This window comes from Accipiter gentilis, chromosome Z (assembly GCF_929443795.1).
Source record: "Accipiter gentilis chromosome Z, bAccGen1.1, whole genome shotgun sequence".
NCBI lineage: Eukaryota > Metazoa > Chordata > Aves > Accipitriformes > Accipitridae > Astur > Astur gentilis.
This window is the reverse complement of record NC_064919.1, coordinates 66,041,984-66,064,746: the sequence shown is the minus strand read 5'-3', so window position 1 is coordinate 66,064,746 and position 22,763 is coordinate 66,041,984. Positions and strand designations below refer to the sequence as shown.

Below are 22,763 nucleotides of genomic sequence, written 5' to 3'. Positions count from 1 at the left end.
TGAGCAGACAGGAGGTAGATAAAGCTATTACATTAAGACTTCAGAGCAGCTCAGTCACCATCTGGTGCCGAACAGGCGCGCGTGTGCGTTTCCACGCCGGCGAGATGTCCGCGAGGCAAAGGCTCGCACAGGCGGCCTGCGGCTGGGACGAGCCTCTCCCGGTCCGGGGAGGCGGCACGGCGGCCAGGAGCAGGGCTTTCCCGCGGGCCGTCGGCCCGAGGGCAGCGGGGGCGCCCATCTTGTGCCAGTCCGGCCGCGGCGCCGCCAAGGGCGGCTGGGAGGGAACAGCTGCGGCGCCGGGGGGGGGGGGTGGGGTGGGGTGGGGTGGATGGGCGACGCGGGGCGGGGCGACTCGGGCCTCCCGAGGCCCGCGGGGTAAGAACACCGAGCGCCCCCGTGACGTGGGACCCCCCCCCGGGCCCCCTTCCCCCGAGGCAGTAGGGGGTGGAGGAGGAGGAGGAGGAGGAGGAGGAGGCGGAGGAGGAGAGCGCGGGCGGCTGACGAAGGCCGCGGCGGCGGCGCCTCCCCCCTGAGCCCGTCCCGCTGTGACGCCACGGCTAAGCCGCGCAGGCGCGCCAGCGCCCAGCGCCTGTTGTATCCGGCCGGCGCCTTTTCTCTCTTCCCCCTCCTCCCTCTCCCCGCCCGCCCTTCCCTCCCTCCCTCCCTCCCTGCCTCCCTCCCTCCCTGCCCGAGCCGCCGCGGTCGGTGCCGCCGCTGCCAGCGCAGCCGTGCGCGCCGTCCCCTCCCTCCCCTCCCCTCCCCGCCGCCTGTGCGCCCGGCCGGCAGCGATTCCCCGCGGCTGCCCCATGACGCGATGGCAGCGGCCAACTTCGGCAAGATCCAGATAGGGATCTACGTGGAGATCAAGCGCAGCGATGGTCAGTGGGGCAGGGGCGGCGGGAGGGGCCGGCACGGCGGAGGAGCGGCCGCCGACCCCGGCCGGGCGCCGCGGCCGCCGCCGCCGCCGCCTCGGCGAGCGGCGCGGGGGAGGGGGTGGGGCGGGGAGGGGGCTGCTCGCGGGGCCCATTGTGTGCGCGGGGCCGGGGAGTGGCCGGGCCTGGCGCGCGCTGCGGTTGTCAGGGGAGCGCTCGCGCTTGGCGGCGCAGGGCGGTTGCGCGGGGCGCGAGCGGTGGCGGCGGCGGCGGCGGCCGCCGCTGGGGACGGGGAGGCTGCGGCAGGGCGGGGAGGGACGGGCGGCGGCGGCGGCGGCGGCGGGGTGGGGGCTGGGGGCTGGGGGGCGGGGGGGGGAGCGGGCGTGGGGGAGGGGAGGGGGAAAGGGGAGAGGTGGCTGTGGATGGGGGCGGTGGGGGGATGCTGGGGGGAGGGGGCGCGGCTGGGGAGGAGAGCCCGGGGAGGTTTGGGCGGGGGGGGGCGGGGGGATGAGGTGATGGAGGGACGAGAGGCCTTTAACGTCAAGAAATAACTTCTTGTTCGCTCTGGTGCACCGGCGGTGCTCTGAAAAAATGGCACAACAGTGTGCCCTGACGGAAACGCTTGATGTTACTATTTCGGACGCTCTTTGTGATTAAAATGTGAGAAGAGCGCTTGCTATTTATGCCCACGAGTTCTTACTTCTCCGTTGCGGATCCGGTGTGTCTCATCCTGCCCAGCATCTCCTGGCTGGAGGATGCGTGGTGCTGTCTAGAGATACGCGTGAATAAAGGAGGCGTGTGTGACGACAGGTTTAGGGTGCTCGCTCTTCGTATTCGTCTGGTAGGAAAGAACTGAAATGGGAAGTTCACTGGCTGAATCAATCGCAGGTCACTCCTGACTTCAGCTCTTTAATTTGAGTGGGAATATGTCATCTGTTCTTGGCCTCTGTGAGGTCTGTGAAGCCTGCTAAACCAGGGTGGGGTTCTGCTGGGATTTTCTGGAAAGCCTTTTTTTTTTTTTTTTTTTTTTTTTTTTTTTTTCCTCTGGGGTTCAGGAGCTTGCTAAAGAATAAGCAGATGTTTCTACGGGAAGAAGGATCTGGAGGTCAAAGCACTGAAGTTAGCTTGGTTTTGTTGTGGGTCAGGAAACAAGCAGCTGATGAGCTTTATGCAGCTTGTCTTTCTTGTGTCCCATACTGCAGTTCAACCCTGCAATAAAATAATGGTCGGTGTTGGCTGGACACTGTATTATACCTCACCCCTCAATTTGTGCTTAATGGCTTGTGTGTCTCTTGAAGAATCTGATAGGTCTGGCAATTATTTGCATAACTCCTGCAGATCTCTGTCTCGGGTTTCAGAAAACCTCACTGTAGCAACTTGTAAAACTGTTTTTCTGAGGTCTGTGTGAACTTCTAATAAATGTTATTGTTTGGTTTGTATGCCTTCAGAAAATAAGGCATGAGAATGCTTTGCTGCTTTCCCCTCCCTCCCCCCTCAGGGTTCCGCTCACTTCTAATGTCAGAAGTGAGGACAGTAACTCTTGAACCTAACAATACTTACTTTCATTACTGTTAATGGTTCACATATATTGCTGTATTGCTTACACATGTGATGCAGCACATTAAATATATGACACATCAGAAATATACCAGGGGGATGCCTTCACAGCAGTTGCTCAGACTATAAGGTTTTGAGCATTTGTGTTAACTTGGTCCCTGTGTGAGCAACCAGACTGCAGTGTCATACCAGAGTTAGTGGGTCCTGGTTATTGTGAGGTTTACTTGTTTGTCATTGGGACTGGAGAAGGAGGTGCCCCCGTTCCGGCTCTGGCTGTTGCAGCTTTGTGTCATTCTCTTCCCATTAAGCTGTAGGAAAAACTGTCCTAGGTATGTGGAAGGGAGCATTTTGAGAAAGATGCCGAAAGACAGCCAGCGCTAGATTTCATTGCCTTTCAGAAGGTAGGTTTCCAACCTGAGCTGTGGTTGCACTGGCAGTTGAAATTGATCTAGCTGCTCCTAACAAGGGGAGGATCTTGCTTGCCTGTGCCTCTGTCAGCTGTGTTGTTCCTACAAACTCTCCCATCCACTGTGGCCAATGATTTTTTTTTTTTCTTCTGATGATTTAATAAATTAATGGATGATTGGATTCACTAAACACAGTAGGAGACTTTTGGATATGCTAGTTTTCTACTCGATTTGTGAGTTCCAATAGCTCACAGAGGGATCTGTGACCCCAGCAGTATTGGTGTGTAGGAAATGCATGGCCAGGGTGAAGTGGAAGTCTTCACATATGATCTTCTGGTTCAGTAATAGGGAGCTACCTGGATCTGCTCTACACAGAACGGTGTCCTAGGTAGAATCAGGGCTGGGTATCATACCATCTACCCTTGACTGAAAGCACAATTAAAACCGTTGAAGCAACTTTTGGAGAAAGTGGAGAAAGCAGTGTTGGTCTGGGCTTTTTTTTTGCATGTTGTCTTGTCTGTAGGGGGTCCTTTTTTTAAAATGAAATACTATTTTGAGAGGTATGTACAGCAGTTATTCAAAATGTCCTTATTTACCTGTTTATTTTCTGAATTTGGGGAAGAATAAAGTTTTACTTTGTTGATGGAGTCATTTGAAAAAGTACGCATTTTTTCCCATCTGTCCACCAGTTATGTTAAACGCTTTTCTGAATACAGAGTTTTATTCATTCCAGATAACTCTGTTTTTCTTTAAATAAAAAGAAAACCTAACAAAAGCATTTTTTTTGGTTAAACATCAATGTTACAAGTCATACTTGTTCACTACAACAAAATTGCAAAGACATGCAAAACACAATAAAATGTGAGAATGAGACCAGAACATTCTGGAAAGAAAAGTTACATAGTCTGTCATTTTGACAAGTTCTATTTAGGCTTCAAGTGTTTTCATGAGAGATTTCTTACAGGACTGAATAGAAAATAGATGTTGTACAAACGAAAGGCATTGTTAGAAATCGTCGCCAAAAACACATGAAAACCAGTGTTTGGATAAACCCCAAGATTTTCGAGGACTGGCGCTGCAGAGCTGCTTGCTGTGTATCTGTTTTTTCTCAGTGGGTAAACATTGGTATAAATGTTGTCGACAGTTGCGGATAATATTTCCAGTTATAATTGGAATAACTAGTTATGTTCATGTAAGAGCATACTAAGTGGTCAGCTCGTTTGGCTTTTTATAATAATTTCTGATACTGAAATTTACTGTGTATTTGTCGTGGTTTAACCCCAGCCAGCAACTAAGCACCACGCAGCCGCTCACTCACTCCCCCCCATCCAGTGGGATGGGGGAGGAAATCGGGAAAAAAAAAGTAAAACTCCTGGGTTGAGATAAGAACGGTTTAATAGAACAGAAAAGAAGAAACTAATAATGATAATGATAACACTAATAAAATGACAACAGCAATAATAAAAGGATTGGAATGTACAAATGATGTGCAGGGCAATTGCTCACCACCCGCCGACCAACACCCAGCTAGTCCCCGAGCGGCGATTCCCCGCCCCCACTTCCCAGTTCCTATACTGGATGTGACATCCCATGGTATGGAATATAGCGTTGGCCAGTTTGGGTCAGGTGCCTTGGTTGTGTCCTGTGCCAACTCCTTGTGCCCTGGCTGGGCATGAGAAGCTGAAAAATCCTTGACTTTAGTCTAAACACTACTGAGCAACAGCTGAAAACATCAGTGTTATCAACATTCTTCGCATGCTGAACTCAACACATAGCACCGTACCAGCTACTAGGAAGACAGTTTAATTCTATCCCAGCTGAAACCAGGACAGTATTTCAGTGTAATTTATGTGTGTTGCTTGAAATACACCTTGGTAATCTGTCTTGGAAACAGGAAGGAACTCCTTCATTTTAGGTTGCGAATTGCTAAGAATGGAATGCATTTCCAATTTTGAAAAACGTGCCTTATGGCACAGAAGCTTGGGGAAGTGCGGAGGGAGCCAGAAGGTACCCTCGAGACCTGCTGGAGTGCTTCTGTCCAGAAGATGCTCCTTGTTGAGGTCTAAATATGGGCATTTGTGTGTTGACAAATTCCCTTTACTCAAATAATTATGGCCCACCGCTTTACACATGAATTTATACCCATATCTGCACTTCTTGTGCATTATCCCATTAATGATGACAAAGACCTATATAACTACTTGGAGAAAGAACATCTCACATTTTTTTCCCCATAAATTCAGTCTTTTGCTGAACTAGGATAAATCTCTTATGCCCTGCAGCGCTTTAGTAGGCTGATTGGTGTTTTTCCTTTACTTTTTCAGTCCAATTGTGTTCTGTCCATTTCTTCCTCAGGCTGTTCCTATTCTCCGTGTCTTTGCAGATCTGAAATACTACTTAGAAAGACAGAGAAATTAATTATATATTTGCTCATTTTGAAAGCGGGGGAGGGGAATACAATTCTGATCTCACTGCGCCAGAAATAATGTAACAGGCATGAGGAGAAAGGACATTCTTGTAATTGGAAGAGTGACTGAAGATTTGACTGAACTTCCCGGAAAGGAAAAATGCTGAATTTTTAGGTGTTAACTATCAAATGGCGTAAAAAAGAAAGATCATGAGTTTGTGGACATTTTTTCATAATACAAGAACAGGAGAACTGTCAGTGTTTGAAGGACACAACTTAAAACTGATAAAGGAGAGTAGACTAGATACAGTTATCATGTGGAGCTTGTTACCTGAGGAGATGGAGGCTAGAAGTATAGCAGAACTTTAAGAAGAATGGTAGGAATATCCAGTTTTACACTAAAAATTAAAAAAATACAACAGCAACTCTAAAAGGTAGTTTCTGTTCTTCCTGAGTCTGTAGTTTAAATAATCTCTAACTGACGGGAGGTAGGAAGAAATCTTGCCTGTGGCTGTGTTATTTTTAATTGCCTACTTAAGAATTTTCTTCACTTGTCTCTGAAGCAGCTGGAACTGGTCGTGGTCAAAGATAATCCATCTAGTCGAAACTGGCAGCTCCTCTCCTTAGGCTTGCCAAAACATCATGGTAACTGTTTCACCTTCAAACCCAAATGAGACTAAATTTTTGTAACGGTCAGGGCTGTAATTTTTTTCTTTAACACCTAACTTCTGTGCAATTGATGTTTTTCAGAGTTGAGAGGCCTGTAGCATCCTCTGTCTTCTGGGTGATCCTGTATGATGATCTTGATCTTTATGTACAAATCCCAATAGCAACAATGATTTTATAGCAGGATAGGAGATATAATGACGCTATAAAAATTCTGTGCAGGTTTGGGTAGTAACCCTATTTTACAAGCTCTCAAGGATAGATTTAAACGGTAATGTGCTTTTACCCTTTCCTTTGGTGACGCACATCTATTCGTTCCCTGTGATTAAGACTTTTTTGTTACCACATTTAAATCATTTGACTCAATTACCTAATCCTTGTGTAAGCCATATGGACACAATGTGTCTTTGTCCTTCCATAGTGGCCAGATCACAAGTAGGGTTTCAAGTCTGCTGTTGCTGGTCGAGCTAATGGGTCCAACACTTAGGGTTACTTATCCGGTGTAGATTTTCATATTGTTACATCCAGAGCTTCTGGGCATTGTTCCTACAAAAGTCTTGACCAGGACCATGTGTTAAATTTTGTGTCCTTTTTGAAATCATTTTTTAAGCATTCAGCTTTTGTTACCCCGTAAGTGGATTTTCACTGTAACTCACAGATTCTCAGATATTTATGTAGGCCTTCTGTGTTTTGTGTAAATAGCTTTTGAATAATCTTTAGAGAATCTTCTCATCTTTGTTCCCTAAGTGTGTTTAATACAGTGCTACATGCTAGCAATAATGTCTTTAGAGCTAAACGTGGCTACTAGGATTACACAGCTTGTATTCCATGTTTTTTCCTGTCTAATCATGTTGTGGGGGAATCTATCCTTTGTTTCTGTTTCATAGGTAAAGTTACTGCTCTTTCCACCCACTCTGTGATGGCCTGTTGCCTGGCCCAGTTTTACTTGTCTTTTCTTCTGATGTCTTTATGAACTGAAGACTTGGCCGGGCTGCTGTGGCACCAAGCACGGCTTCCCACCTTGTTGAGGTGGGAAGAGATGATAAATCATTGGGAAGAGGTCATGGCTGACTGAAGAGTTATGTCATTGCAGAAATATCTCTTTCTGTTTGCTCTAGAAGATAAATTAGCCTTTTGAGTTCTTTTAATACACCCACTTACCATAGTACAATATAGAGAAATGAGTATGAAGTATTTGCCGGGTGAGCTCCTTTCCTGGAGCACAAAATCTGTAGCGTATTTGTTGGCTTGATCTGTGGAATGTGCCACTGTAATTTTTCTGTGCTTGAGGAATAAGTAACAGAATGGGGTAAAGTCGCTTCATTGCTTTGTTCTTGTTTAAGTTCTTCCTTTCTAAATGTTTACTGCTTATATCATAAAGTGTGGTTTTTATCTTTATTTTAAAAACTTTTTTCCCATTCCCAAATCTTATTGTTTGTTGAGTTATCTTGTCTTCCTTACCATACTGTATGACTAGACTCAGTATCAGGAAGAGAATGCTGTGGTCAGCCCATGGTGAACACTAAAATGTGGTGTTCACTATAGTTGTTCACAGTAGGTTTAGTCCATAGAGGAAAACAATTCAATAACTTTTGATACATTAAAGGTTTATGTTAATTTTTCAGAGTTAAGTTAAATTACTAATGTAGTACAAAAAGTAAGATACGGAAGTCCACAGTAAGGACTACCAAGCAGTCTTGACTCTGTCCAGTAGTGAGAATGTATTGTAAACAAAATACATAGTCAAATGTTATGGTGTTTGTAATGTAAAATTGAAGAGTTTTGAAGAAGACATTGGCTTTTAATAGTTTCTCATTATACCTCTGTAGCATAGTTAAAATTATTTGGAAGCATAGATGCTTTCAGTGTGTATTTCCAGATGCAGGGTAGAAGGTTTTTATGGAGCTGCAATACGTTCTTCGTTTTATCTGTTCATCTATTTGAAAAACATGAACAAGCTTTCAGGTATATGAACAATTCTTTTTGCTTGCTTGAAAGCTTAGGTGTGCTTTCCTGTTTTACCACTTGTGTATTTTCAGAAGTCTTTCTATGTTTTTGAAGGGAATAGTTAACAGTAATTTTTTAAAATTTGCTTGCAATTGTATATTCCAAACCTCTGGCTTTTATTGTGACTTGGTATTTAGGGTTTTATTTAAATTGTTCTCAATGCTGAACTGAACATAGACACTAAAACAAATAAATGTTCCTAGCTGTATTGTTTGGATCAATTTTTCCTGGGTTTTGGTAGAGATTTCTATACTTACGTAGGACTGTTAAGACACATCATAATTAAGTTAGCTACAGTTAATTTTGACTGTTGGTGTGATTCCACAGCTGTTCAAGATGTTTAATTCTGCGCTGCTTTTGCCTGTCCATTGCATTGGTGTTAGTTTGTAGTTAGATGTGTTGTAGGGAAGTCGGGGAGGGAGAGCAGGGAACTAAAACTGTGGTATCCAGGTGTAGATTGTCTTAAACCGCTGTTAGCTGTATCCTCAAACCTGTTCATATTGTGTATGTACAGGCACATGTGCTCTTCCTTCTTTTTCTGTCCTTGTTCCTTTCCTTAAAATGTTCACAGTTTTATATTGCTGTTTGAGTAGTATTTTTTAATTTTCGCTCAAAAAATTAAAAAGCCTTTAGTTTCCTATAGTGTTCCCAATATAGAGATAGACAGGTGATAGACATGATTTTCTTCCACCTTTGTCCTCTGTAAAGGGATGCTTTAAAATCTGTAGTAAGTGTTCAGCTGAGACAGTACTGACTGTGTCTGATACCCTGGAAATGCATTTTGTTCATGTCCTCAGAAGGCATTTTGGTATATATTGGTATATATTGCCACTTCCCTGCTAAAAAGTATTCTGTGGAATTAGTTTTGCTGTCTTTGAATTTGGTCATTGCTAAATAAGCAAAACTAGATTTTACATCTGTTAGACAAAAGGTAATAAAGCAGTATGAAAAATTACATTAGAATTACCTTTTCTGGAAAAGAGAATGATTTTATCAGGCTTATGCTTATTATTTTTTTTTTTAATGTGTGTAGTGCACTGAATCATTTACATGAGCAGAACATGCCTGGAAGACTTTTGATAACTCTACTATTACAGTCTAAAATCAGTTGATTCATGTTGCTAGGAACCCAAGTTAATTTTAGAATTGCTTAGTTAAAAGGAGTAGGCGGAGGTTCTGGAAGATAACTGTAAAACTATGTGTCTAACCAAAACTTTAAGTGACATTTAAATAAATGTGCTTTATCAGTTAGATTTGGTAATTAAGCCACTTGATCAGTTATTTTTTTTTTCTTCTTAGTTTTTGGGTTGGTTTTTTTTTTTTTTTTTTTTTGGAATGGAATCTTGTGTAGCAACACTGAGTCTGATCTTATATTTGACTCTTGAGAAAGAAGAATGAGGGACTTTGCTGCTTAAAGGCTTAAATGTAGTAGTGGTTTTTATTTTGCTTTATTCAAATAATATGCTTTCAGTGTAGCTTATTGGTTTTACCTAGTGGCAGTTCTGATTGCATAAGGCATAAGCAGCTTCTAAGTTTCCCAGACTTGTAAAGGGAACAGTTTGCTGCATTTCTTGCCATTTCTGCAACACTGACACTGTAAACTAACTGTCCAGTCCCAAGCAGTAACAAAGTGACTTCAGATAACTTGCCGATAATAACAAACCTTTTACTTTGGTTTCGTTTTTATGAGTGGGTGGTCATGCTTTTCACATACAGGAATGTTACTTGCTTTCAAGTTACCAGTAATGCTATTTGTTTTGGGTTTGTGTGGTGGGATTTTGGTAGCGGGGAAGGGGCTACAGGGGTGGCTCTTGTGAGAAGCTGCTAGAAGCTTCCCCAGCTACAAGTCAGACCAAGGCTGAGCCCATCAGTGATGGTGGCAGTGCCTCTGGGAGAACAGATTTAAGAAGGGGAATCTGCAGGGTGGGAGGAGAATGGAATGTGAGAGAAGCCCTCTGCAGACAGCGAGGTCAGTGAGGAAGGAGGGGAGGAGGAGCGGGGCAGGAGGGGATGCCCCTGCAGCCGGTGGTGAGGCGGCAGGCTGTCCCCCCAAGCCCATGGAGGGGGGCGGGGGAGCAGGTGCCCACCTGCAGCCTGGGGAGGACCCCACGCTGGAGCAGGGGGATGACCCCGGAGATGGCCGTGACTCCATGGGAAAGCCCGTGCTGGAGCAGTCTGTGCCTGAAGGAATACAGCCCATGGAAAGGACCCACGCTGGAGCAGTTCGTGAAGAACTGCAGCCTGTGGGAAGGACCCACATTGGAGAAGTTTGTGAAGGACGGTCTTCTGTGGGAGGGACCCCACGCTGGAGCAGGGGAAGAGTGAGGAGTCCTCCCCCTGAGGAGGAAGGAGCGGCAGAGACAACGAACGTACCCCAACCCGCATTCCCCATCCCCCTGTGCTGCTGGTTGGGGGAGGAGGTAGAGAAAATTGGGAGTGGAGTTGAGCCTGGGAAAGAGGGCGGGGTGGGGGGAAGGTGTTTTTAAGATTTGGGTTTACTTCTCATTATCCTGTTTTGATTTTAGTGATAGTAAATGAAATTGATTTTGTTTTTTTCCCCAAGTTGAGTCTGGTTTTTGCCTGTGACCATAACTGGTGAGTGATCCCTCCCCGTCCTTGTCTCGACCCATGAGCTTTTCTTTATATTTTCTCGTCCTCATCCCACCGAGGCGGGAGGAGTGAGCGAGCAGCTGCCTGGTGTTTAGCTGCTGGCTGGGCTTAAACCATGACACTATTGAAGCTTTGTCAAGTGCAACTTTGAGTTTCTCATGGCTCCCATCAGGCACTGGCAGCTCTGTGTAATCCCAGGTATCAGAAGTGTGAGTATTTTCAGTCTCTTCTTTTACTTACAGCATAGTATGTTAAGAGTTGCCTTCAATGGATGAACACACTGTGTGAGTGAAGGGTGGTGGAGCATGGGCTTTGTTTAAAACTTTCTCTTTGGAAGCAAGGTGCATAGTATACTTGTGCCTTTGCTGAGTTTGGCTCTAGAATTATTGTTGCACAGTGCTGCACATTTTGCAGTCACTGAAATGTCTTACTTTCCCCTTGTGGCTGAACTACATATGGAGTTTGAAGTGTATTTCCAACTGATCTATAAAAGTGTTTGCTACAGAAGCAGGCACGCATAATGATGTGTTGATGAGGATCTCTGGCTCTAGGAAGAGGGCAGTGGAAATGAATTCAGTTTGAAAAGCACATGCATGCTTAGATTTTGGAACATTCCAAGTTTCTGATTCAATTTTGGGTTATGTTTGCATGTTCTTCTATACTTCTATGAATTGAAGTTCCCAGTTCATTTTGAAGTTTTAATAGGATAGGAATTCAGGTGGTGATAAACAAGGGGAATATAAATCACAACCTGATGATTTTTAAGTTACAGCAAGCTTTCTTCAAACACAGAGAAGACTAAAATATTACTTAAACTTTACTTATTGGTTTGAGCTTTTAGAACCTGACTAAGATAAGGGAAAAATACAGGCTTTAAACTTGTATTAGAATAAAGGCTTCTGACTTCTAACAAGGAGCAACAGTTGGCAGCTCTGTAATAAATTAAGTAATGGTAAATATTCTTACTAAAGGTAATATTGTAAAGTGAGGGAAATGAAAAAAAATAACCCACCCAAACAACAAAACACTATTTGGCACTGTAGGTCATGAAAGGCAAATGGTACCATTTGAAAACATCTACAGAACGTGCTGGTAGAAATTTTCTGTGTCATGTGGGCAGCTATTGTTTTTAGGCAGCTACTGTCAGCTTCAGAGAAAGTAGAGGAAATAATGAAAAGGAGGTCTCTGACATTTATTCAAGGAAAAAACAAAATGAGAAAGGGGGAAGGGAGAGAGAATACTGGCCAAGTCATCTCAATCTTTTGGCAAAGGGTATTCACCACACTGTTTGAATCCACCACAGTCTTAAATCCTGTTGCTAAAAAGTTTTAAGCAACTACTAAACCCTAATGCTGTTTGAAAGAGATACTTGACTGAATCAATTTTACTCCTACATACCATAAGTATATTGAAATGTATACTGAACACAGAGGACTTTGATCTGCAAAAGTATATAGCAAAGTATTGTAGAGAGGAACTTTCAGAAGGAGTTTTAAAAGATTTTAAAGAAGCTGCCTGCAAGATTGTCCTAAAGGACTCCATGGAACTGCTGACTAAATACGCAAAAAGATGTCAAATTCTGTTCAGTTTTACAAAACTAAAAAAAAAATATATATAAGAAGACATTGAACTATTCCTGCAACTTGTTTACAAGTTGTCAACTCATAGGAAAGATGTGAATGTCATTACTAGGAAATGAATGAAAACCTTCACTTACGCAGTGGCAGTAAAAGAAAAATGTGGTAGAGGACAGAAAATACTATCATGGCATACATTAACGTCTTGTTCTCGTTTGAATAAAGTTTGCAGCTCTGATGGCTTAATCTTCTTTAAATCCGAGAACTGGAGGGGGTTCATACGGGCCATGAAAAAGACCATCACTGGAAAACCTTGCAGGAATTTTGAAAATGGGTAGATTATTGTTGTTTTGATTTGAGCTTTTTATACACTTTGGATGGGAGATTGCTATGTGAAAATATGACAAAATGAAGATTACTTATGGAAAGCAAACAAAAACTTTTTTCTCCTCTCTATAAGACTTTTACTGAAATTCAAGTATCCCAGTGGATCAGACCAATGGTTCATCTAGCCTAACAGCGGTAGGAGAGGTTATTTAGGGAAAGCAGGTCAGCCTTGCCACTGTCCGAAGTCTTTGTCTTCCCCCAGCATCCAGAATTATATCTGGGATATTAAAAGTATAAGTCTGCCTAGTCCTATTAAATATCCATTTATGGACCTATTGTCTGTGAATTTACTGAATTCATTTCTGACCCAACATACACTGTCTGCCTCCACAACCTCTTGTGGAAGCAAGATTGGGAAGTTCCCTGCTTGCTGTATAGAAAAGTACATTACTACTTTTATCTGCCTGAAACTGATGTGCCGTAAGAGACTGCTTCCAGCTTTAGTGTTGCAGGATTTGGTGGATAACAGTTTCTGCTCATTTTGTCCTTTTATGGTTGTAAAGTGCAACCAAATGCATCTGCAGTATTTTCCTCAAAAGTGAGCAGTCTTGCCCACCTTAATATCTTCATTGTCTTCTTCATCTTCTTAGTTGTTTTTGTCTTTACCCCCCCTAATTCTGCTACATCTTTTTTGAGGTGTGAAGACTAGTGCCACAGTACTTGAGGTGTGGGTGTACCAAAGTTTTATTTATAGTTTGAAAATGACACTTGCTTTTATGTTTTACTGGGGTTTTTTTTGTTGTTGCAGCTGCATGTTGCGTTGATGTTTTTAGGGAACTGTAAATGTTAGCTTAAGGATCTCTTACTTGACTTGTAATTCCTAGTTCCAGTTTCCGCATTCTGTACCCATAATATAAATTATTTTTCTCTGGGTGCATTATCTTTCTTTTGTCTAAGCTTAAGATCATCTGCCACCTTTTTGTGTACTCCCTTATGTTTAGAGGCCCTTTTGAAGTCATGGCATCTGACTACCCAAAAAGCTGTCTTGCCAAAGGATCAGACCCCAGATTCGGTGTAATTCACAGTGTAAGTGAACACCAGGCTGGAAGATGATGTGTAAGTTTCTAGCTAATGATCTGAAAGGCCTATATCATAAATGAAAGCAGTGCTTCACTTTCCTAGTGCCCTTGTTCATTAGCACTTCTTTGTATGTAATCTTCCTGTATAGAGGATTAGAGTATTTCATGGTTTGGACTGTTCTGATTGTGAATTTATATTGCACCTCATTTTAGTCTAGCGTCCCAGTACCATGAGCATTCTCACTGCACATGTGCTAGCTCACTTTTCCAGGCTTTTATCTGGAGTGAACCAGATGACCTGCCTCCTACAGAGAACCTAAAATTCCTTGACTGGTTCTTGAGGAGAGACCTGAACTGCATTATTTTGGCTATCACTGCTCAGACAGTCCTTCTGCATTTTAGTAAGCATCACTCTTTCATATTCTCTTGTGTGTCTCTGGGCATGCAGTTCATGCTCTAAAAACATCATAGTGGGGGGCTGCAATGTGGTTTTCTCACTTTTGTGTAGGTTAAGGTGAATAACCATAAAAAAATAATTAAGAGGTCTTAGGGTCTAGGCTTGCAGCTTGGGACCACAGGGGTGCACTTGTAGAAGGATTACAGTTCAGATCAAAAATGGACTTTGGATGTGTCTTCTGCTCATCCCTTATGTCCTTGTGCTTTAGTTTGCTTTGAAAGTGGCCTCAGAGCGCACTAAATTCCTTTAGGATGAAATTTAGCTGGAGGGTACACTCCAGATATGTACACAATACTGCCCAACAAGGGGTGTTCAGTCTGTGGTACTGACCCCCACCAGTCCCCTCCAAAATATGAGGTATGAATGTCTGATCCCCAGCACCACCTGCTTTGCTCTGCAGATCTGCTCCTGTTGCAGTATGCTACTTCCTACCATAGGCACAGCTGAGGGGCCGGTGTTGAGCACTAAGTGCTGTAGTTGTGAGCAGTGTGCCATGAAAGGTGCTGTCTCAGGGCTGTTGTGTACATAAACCCACCTGTACCATCTGTCTTAGGGTTTCTGTCCATGGTGTGGTCTGGAAAAAACGCACGGTGGTGATCTTCAGGACTTGAGGTTTTTCTGTTACAACTTTGTACTGCTTGCTGCTTGGGAATCAGAAGGTTTGTCATGGGTTATGCCATGTTTCAGTAACAGCATGACACAATCTAACTTGACAGCAAGTGATAGATCCTATGATCTGTCACACATAGTTGCCTTCCCTTCCCATCAAAAAAAAGAAAGACTGTTGCGGTACCCCAACCACAAAACCAGCGTAACTAAGAGGATTTTAGGTCATGGAGCAGTTAGCGATCACGTTAACATCGATTTCAGAAGTGATTACATCTCATCCTGCTTGATTTTGCACTAAAACAAGGGGAAAAATTACAAATCTAATCAAACCATTCTAGGAATGTAAAGTGCCTCAACTAAAACTAGTAGCGAACAGTGGAGGACAGATGTTGAAGTGCTTCTAGTCTCTGTGTCCCAAACTAGAGTCCTAGAGGTGGAGCCGGTAAATGCGGCACTGGATCCTGGAGCTGTGCGTGGGCTGAGCTGACCTGAGCTTGGCCCTGCTGGGGCGTCAGTATGGAAGAGGCTTTGTGCAGCATTACCGCTATTGACCCCTTATGAAGGTCAGCCATAAGGTTCTCTGAATTTCAGTAAAATGTTTCATAGAGTATGAAAAATGAGTCAGATGAAGTTTAATACAAGAATGGTATTGTATTTAAGACAGGTGATGATAGCATACTTGGTAATTTCTACCTAATAGCGTGCCTTCTGCAATCAGTTTTAGGACTGGCTGGCTGTTTTTTCCCATCCATTACAGTTATTCATTCCTGGTCATAACACAGAAAGTAACATTGTTTTTGGGAAACTTCATTACTATGCTAGACTGGGATTATCATCTCTGTGGAGATGTGTATCATGCAGGCAGACTAGGAAGTACAGAATGAAACAATTGGGATAAAACATGGCAAAAAGTAAATGTGCTTTTGCTATAGATTGGGAGATCATAAACTGTAAATGGCAGGAGAAAAACCTTGATATTCTAGTTAATCACAAAATAAGCGTAGACTACCAGGGTGAAGTGACACGGGGAAAAGTGAGTGCAGTTTCAGAATTACTGTTACTTGGCAGTGAGTGCTCCTGTGGAAGGCAGTCTGGAGCTTCTGTGGGATATTGCACCTTGTCCTGCTTCACAGTGTTAGAAAAGGAGATACTCCTAAAATACTGAAACATGTAGAGATAGACTCACTCTTCTTGTACAGGTGTGTTAGTACAAGCCATAAAAGAAAGCACAGAGTACTAAATGAGTGTGAACACATGTAATCTGTAAATAGTTGGTATATGTTGACAGCAAGGTGCTAATGCAGCTTCCTCGGGTGAATAGCAGAGGCAGACCACTTAGTAACATAAAGGTAAAATGTGTTCAGTTTATTGAAAGGTTTCTAGGGGACTTAACAGTAATATGTATTAGATATGATTGGACAGGTGCTTCCTTCCAAACACCTCTTTCTGTGGCTAAGTTATATGTGGAGAACTTATCCACTCTTAAAAGTGATAGGATGACTGTACAGCACAGTACAGCTGAGATAACTTGCTGATAAATACCTAAATATCAGTGCATCTGTTGGCCATCATGATGTGATACTTCTGCATGAATTGAGCTGCTTTAGAAACAAGTCTCCTCTCTCGCTTTGTCACCTCCAGATGCAATATGTAGCTGTAGCTTCCAAATGCTATGGTGGTGAGATGCTGTTGACAACCTTTTGTGAAGCCAGTGGGATGACTGCCATTGATTTCACTGGCAACTGAAGCTTCTGAAAGCAAATAAAGGGAAGATGTTTTAGGAGGAGCTCACTAATGTAAAATAATGCCCTTTGAAATGTGCTTAAAAGAGTATTAGCTCCCCACCCCCAAAAGAAACTGGACCTGCCTTGAAGGGAAGTAAGAAACCAAAGTGTTCCTCTAACTGGGGAAACCACAGGAAACTTGTTTTGAATGTAAAGGGAAATTTTAGAGATTCACTTGCATAATGAAGGGTCAGCAGAAAAACCCAATGAATCACAATGTGAAAAGATCAGAGATTTGGCAATTATTAGAGAAGCAAAAACTGTGACAGCAGCGCTGGGATGCAGCTTTAGGTAACTGCTTTAGAGAAGGTTCATCAGTATGGACAGTTAACAAGCTCAGCTAGACTAAGCATGGCAAATAATAATGTAGTGGTTCGAAGTGGAGGGGCTTTTGGTTGAATGCAAGGGCAACCATAGTCATTTGTGTCCTGTTTGCTGTGTGAGGGACATTAAATGTGCTGTTTGTATTTTGAAGCTCAATATAATACACAGTTAAGTGGCATGTCTATGTGTTGTTTTTTTCATCCCTCCTCATTTATTAGTGGACTGTCAGTAAGATCTGTGAACTTTGTTTTTCTAAAGCACTACATTTGATTGGTTTATGCACAGAAATTAGATACATATCTTAGATGGGGATTTTTCTGAGTTTGGTAGCTTTCTAGATTGGGCAAGAGTAGATTAAGCTGGATTTTAATTTGAAGCTAAAATATACAGGCAGATATGGGAAACTTTATTTGGCTAATACTAGCTTCTGGTTGCAAAATCCCTGTCAACATTGTAGAGGTTCATAGAGATCATAAAATGTGGTTGTAGCATGCTTGTCATTTGAAGGACTTGGGTATTACTGTGATAATTTAGAGAATAAAACAAAATGAGTTGGTAGCTAGGGATCATTCACAAAAAATATTAAAATATATCTTTAATTAAAATTATATGTTTTTTAATATTTAAGAACTTGATTTAGAAATATGGCAGGTACTGTGTATCTTTAGTGATGCATTTGACAGTGTGATAACACTATTCACTAAGGTAACAGATAAGATGATAAGAAAGACTGGCAAAACCAAAATAAATCTACACGATGAAGTAAAACAGAACTAAAGCATAACTGTGGTAGATAACAAAGAAAATAAAAGGCTCCTTGTTTGTGGATAAATGAAACTTTGAAACAAAATAAAATCAAATATGTTTAGTGTTGTGGTAAAAGAAACATCTGTCACTAGTAACTGCCAGTTTTTTCTTGGGGGATTAGCAGCAGGACTTCTGTGTAGCACAAGGAGGACCATGACAAGTGGGGGTTGCCTGAAGAGGGGCATTGCCATAGTTGATATTGCTGGAGACATTGAGCCTGGAATTCTCTTTTTCCTTGGGATTTTTCCCTTGAAGTTTGGTATGGGTATTGTTCAGTGAGTAGAGGATTATTTTTTACCTCCCTGAGCAATGTGAGAGCAGGAGAGCCCTTCCACCAGAGTCACCAGGATTGGAGCCTGTAGGCAGGAGACAATTTTCTGGACCATGGTAATTCTGATTAATGCAGTGTCTGTATTTGCAGCCTCATGTTTCTTCTAAACTTTTTTTTTTTTGTATATGTAACTTGGGGTTTGTATTACATTTAAAAGAGAGTGAATAAAGTTCAGATTTTCGCAATTTTGAGTATCAAGTGGCAGAGGGTGAAGGTCAGTCCTGTCCAGATGTCTCTAGATGAGGTAACATTCATGTTAGTCCCTCATGAACATGATGAGAAAAAGCATGACAATTTCACAAATGCCTGTTATAATCATTTAAGAGATGGGTAGCTTCTGTTGCAGTGGTCATCAGCAAGAGTCTGTAGCAGATGTTAAGGTGTAGTATATTTTTTTATTCATCTATGAGACATCTGCTGTTGATGCACTTAGAAAAGCTAAGTGCTCGTCTGATATGGATTACTGCATGGGCTAATATGACATATTTGTGCTCCTAGAGAAGTGGCAAGTTCAGAGGTTGTAACATAAGCTGTGACTTTCCCTTACTGAAAGTTGGGTCTGTTAACATTGCTGTAGCCTGGACCTGCTAAAAATAATTGCCTGGGTTTGAGCTGACAAGCCTTTATCATGATTTAAGCCCAGCCAGCAGCTAAACACCAGGCAGCTGCTCGCTCACTCCTCCCGCCTCGGTGGGATGAGGACGAGAAAATATAAAGAAAAGCTCATGGGTCGAGACAAGGACGGGGAGGGATCACTCACCAGTTATGGTCACAGGCAAAAACCAGACTCAACTTGGGGAAAAAAACAAAATCAATTTCATTTACTATCACTAAAATCAAAACAGGATAATGAGAAGTAAACCCAAATCTTAAAAACACCTTCCCCCCACCCCGCCCTCTTTCCCAGGCTCAACTCCACTCCCAATTTTCTCTACCTCCTCCCCCAACCAGCAGCACAGGGGGATGGGGAATGCGGGTTGGGGTACGTTCGTTGTCTCTGCCGCTCCTTCCTCCTCAGGGGGAGGACTCCTCACTCTTCCCCTGCTCCAGCGTGGGGTCCCTCCCACAGAAGACCGTCCTTCACAAACTTCTCCAATGTGGGTCCTTCCCACAGGCTGCAGTTCTTCACGAACTGCTCCAGCGTGGGTCCTTTCCATGGGCTGTATTCCTTCAGGCACAGACTGCTCCAGCACGGGCTTTCCCATGGAGTCACGGCCATCTCCGGGGTCATCCCCCTGCTCCAGCGTGGGGTCCTCCCCAGGCTGCAGGTGGGCACCTGCTCCCCCGCCCCCCTCCATGGGCTTGGGGGGACAGCCTGCCGCCTCACCACCGGCTGCAGGGGCATCCCCTCCTGCCCCGCTCCTCCTCCCCTCCTTCCTCACTGACCTCGCTGTCTGCAGAGGGCTTCTCTCACATTCCATTCTCCTCCCACCCTGCAGATTCCCCTTCTTAAATCTGTTCTCCCAGAGGCACTGCCACCATCACTGATGGGCTCAGCCTTGGTCTGACTTGTAGCTGGGGAAGCTTCTAGCAGCTTCTCGCAAGAGCCACCCCTGTAGCCCCTTCCCCGCTACCAAAACCCCACCACACAAACCCAAACCAGACTTAAACAACTGTATGCTGGTCATAGTGTAATGCTGCCAGGCAGAGTTCTGCTACATTTTTTGGGGGGGAGGAATGAGAGGGTCATAGTGAACCTTTCTTCTCCATAGCTTGATCCAGAGCCTGTGTGTAAATTTTTATTTATTACGGCTCAAAGGTATTTATTTCTAAGACTTCACAAAACGTTTGCATGAGATGTGTGAGTACAGTCCATTGGGGTGGGTGCACTTGTAATTATGTGGAAGGGTGGGGGAATACTGTGGTCTTTTTCCAGCTTTATTTCTTGAGTCACTTGGGAGAGCTCAAAGGGGTTTGAGTCACATGTCAGCCAGTGCTGTAGGCCAGACTGTAATTTTAGAAAACACCACCCATATTTAATACTGATAACTTACATTTCTGCAAATATTAGGAAGATGGAAAAAACATGGTTTTAGTACTGTCTTGATCGCTGCTTCAGAGTTGCGGTGGTTTGGAGAAGTTTTTCAGGTAAATAATGTTTGGTTTGCTTAGAGGTAAGGATCTAAGTACAGCTTGGTATTTGCGATCAGTTGGCACTGCTACCTAGATTGAGGATTAGTAAAATGTTTGATTTAGCCCTGGTTATTTGCTTTTGCTGCTGCTTCCTGAACCTTGTTCTGCACCAACAGCTACCCTAAGAACTCTTACAATAGAGGGGATTTATCTGCTATTTCTGCAGGTATTTATGCTTGCTTTCTTCTGTTTGTCAAATGTTCATCAGATGACTAGGAAGAGAGGGATTGGAGAGTTGATGTTCTTCAATTGTATCAATTAGGGTGAGAATATTGTAATGTGTACTTAAGGTAATGGTAGAGCATTGGCTTCACGTACGTTTGTGTTATTTTCCTGTATTTGCAGCAATATTTTCTGCATGCTTTAGTCAGTAGGAGAAAAGCCAGATGCCACATGTTGTATGACAGAACATCTTTACACAAATAATAGCCATTTCAAATAACTTCTCCATTAGTTTTGAGCCGTATAGCAATGGAACAACTTCCCAGAAAAAGTTTTGCCTGTGATGTAAATTCTAATCATGTAAGGAGAGGCACTAGAAATTAAAGAAATGCCGAGTGAAGAGTTGGTGTATCAGCACTATGGCTCTACTTTATTCTTTTGTTTTTGAGGTATGTGCAAAGATAGTCTCTCTTGAATCACTTGTGCATTACAACAAACTGAAAAAGGAACGTTTGTGTTTATATGGACATGTTTGCATTTCAGTTTGATACCAGCTCTAGAAAATGCACGAGAAATCAGGTACAGTGCCTTCAACCACTCTCTGCAGATTGATTTGGCTCTTATGCTTTAGCATTTGCAGCTTGGTCTTGCTTTATATGCTAGACAAAGTTTATGCCAGCCTAATTGGTTGCTGGCATTCCTGAATTTCACAGCTGCTGTATTCAGCTGTGTACTAGAAAAATATAATGGAATACTGTTTGCAGAGAGCAAGAGGCAATTGTAAAGATGTAAATGTGCTTTCTGGCACTTCAATAGCATGTAAACTTTCAGTAACACAAAGAATTTTTAGGAACAAATTACATGGGTACATTGCCAGTTTAAACATTATATTACACATTTTCTGTTTAAGCTGAGAATATTTGGAAGATGGACATAACTTTTATTTTTGTTAGTGTTCTTTTTTTATTCAGTCCTGACTTTCTTGGCCAGGGAACAGATGAAATCTGGCACAGAGATGGAAGGTTTATTGTGATTCTTTTGTTACGGCATACTGGCTTACTGTGTTTGTGAGAGTGTTCGGTATTTTCTATTCATTCATCAGCCTGCTTTGATCTCCTTTCACTTATTATGGCAAAGATTAAAACTTTTAAAATTATTATTTGTTCTCTGTCAAAAGTAATAGAGCACAGGAGCAGGTAATAGGATTTATATGATGGCTCTGTGACTAATACAGGGCCATGGGTTTCAGCTGTGAATAGTGCTTTTCTTCAAAATATATAGAATTTGGTAATGTACTAAAGATTATCATAATATTGTATAGAATATATTTCACTAAACTTATATTTTTCATGTACTGTTTTTCTCTTGATTTTGTATTGACAGCTGGACCAAGCCTTAAAATAGTAGCAGAAGATTATACCAATGTAAGCTTGAGGAGTCTTCCAGTTCCCACGGTTTCTGTGTTCTTGTGGTCCTGTCCAGGTTTTGTCTGGAATAGAGTTAGTTTTCTTTCTGGTAGCTGGTATAATGTTAAGTTTTGGGTTCAGTATGAGAATAATGTTGATATCACACTGTTGTTTTAGTTGTTGAGCACTAAGTCAATGACTTTTCAGCTTCTCATGCTGCCCTGCCAGCGAGGAGGCTGGAGGGGCACAAGAAGCTGGGAGGGGACACAGACAGGGCAGCTGACCCGAAAGGGCCAAAGGGGTATTCCATACCATGTGGTGTCATGCCCAGTATGTAAATTGGGGGGAGTTGGCCTGGGTAGGGGAGGGGGTTTGTGCAAATTGCTGCTTGGGAACTAACTGGGCATCAGTCAGTGAGTGGTGCGCAGTTGTGTTGTGCATCACTTTTTTTGTATATTCCAATTCTTTTATTTTAGTTATTGTAATTTTATTATCATTTTCTTCCTTTCTGTCCTATTAAACTGCTCTTATCTCAACCCATGAGCTTTACTTTTTTTCCCAATTCTCTCTCTCCCATCCCACTGGGTGGGTGGGGAGTGAGCGAGCGGCTGCGTGGTGCTTAATTGTTGGCTGGGGTTAAACTATGACAGGTCCCAGCATGCTCTTTGTAGAAGTGGCAGCAGTGGCACTACTAAAGGAAGACAGTGGCATCTGTTGCTACTTTGCTGAAGGACCAGACAGCTAACTGAAACAGTTCTACAATGGAGTGTTCTTGCACAAATTTAAGTCCCTAGAGGTTATTAAATGCAGAAAAATTAATGGAGAGTTGTATTGAGGACCTTGCACAAAGAAAGCTTGCACAAAAATGCTCATCCAAGGAAATAAGGTATGAGAGCATCATGCTCAGTGGGTCTGCTTCTGCCCAGCGAACAGCAGAATTTGGGCAGGGTCCTGAGGGCAGGATGCATGCCTACATAACGTCCTTTGGGCAAGGGGAAATGGAGGAGCGCCCGTGCATGGAGGGGAGAGTACAGTGGTGGTCCCTGACCGCGCATCTCCTGGCAGCACCTTGGTGGGGAATGCAGGCTGGACTGTCCCTGCAGAGCACACAGCTGGAGTGCCGGGGAGATCGGTGCTCGGGAAGCCTAAATGGAAGGGTTTCTTCAGGCAAAACACAGGGCAGGGAAATAAAACCTAGTGAATGCTGGAGGATAGGAACAAGTGAAGAAAAGGGGGAGGCT

The 22,763-nt window shown here is 43.2% G+C and overlaps 1 protein-coding gene across 4 annotated transcripts in view; it reads left to right on the top strand.

Moving 5' to 3' along the window:
• Positions 1–728: 728 nt before the first annotated feature.
• The window catches only part of KIF2A (kinesin family member 2A), a 60,731-nt gene continuing 38,696 nt past the window's right edge, over positions 729–22,763 (top strand). For 3 of the 4 annotated variants that reach the window (XM_049795350.1, XM_049795353.1, XM_049795352.1), the window contains exon 1: positions 730–878. In XM_049795350.1, coding sequence (XP_049651307.1) covers positions 815–878 — 64 coding nt within the window. In that variant the 5' untranslated portion in view covers positions 730–814. Of the gene's footprint in view, positions 879–22,763 lie in introns of all 4 variants that reach the window. The other variant, XM_049795351.1, reaches the window with a different exon arrangement.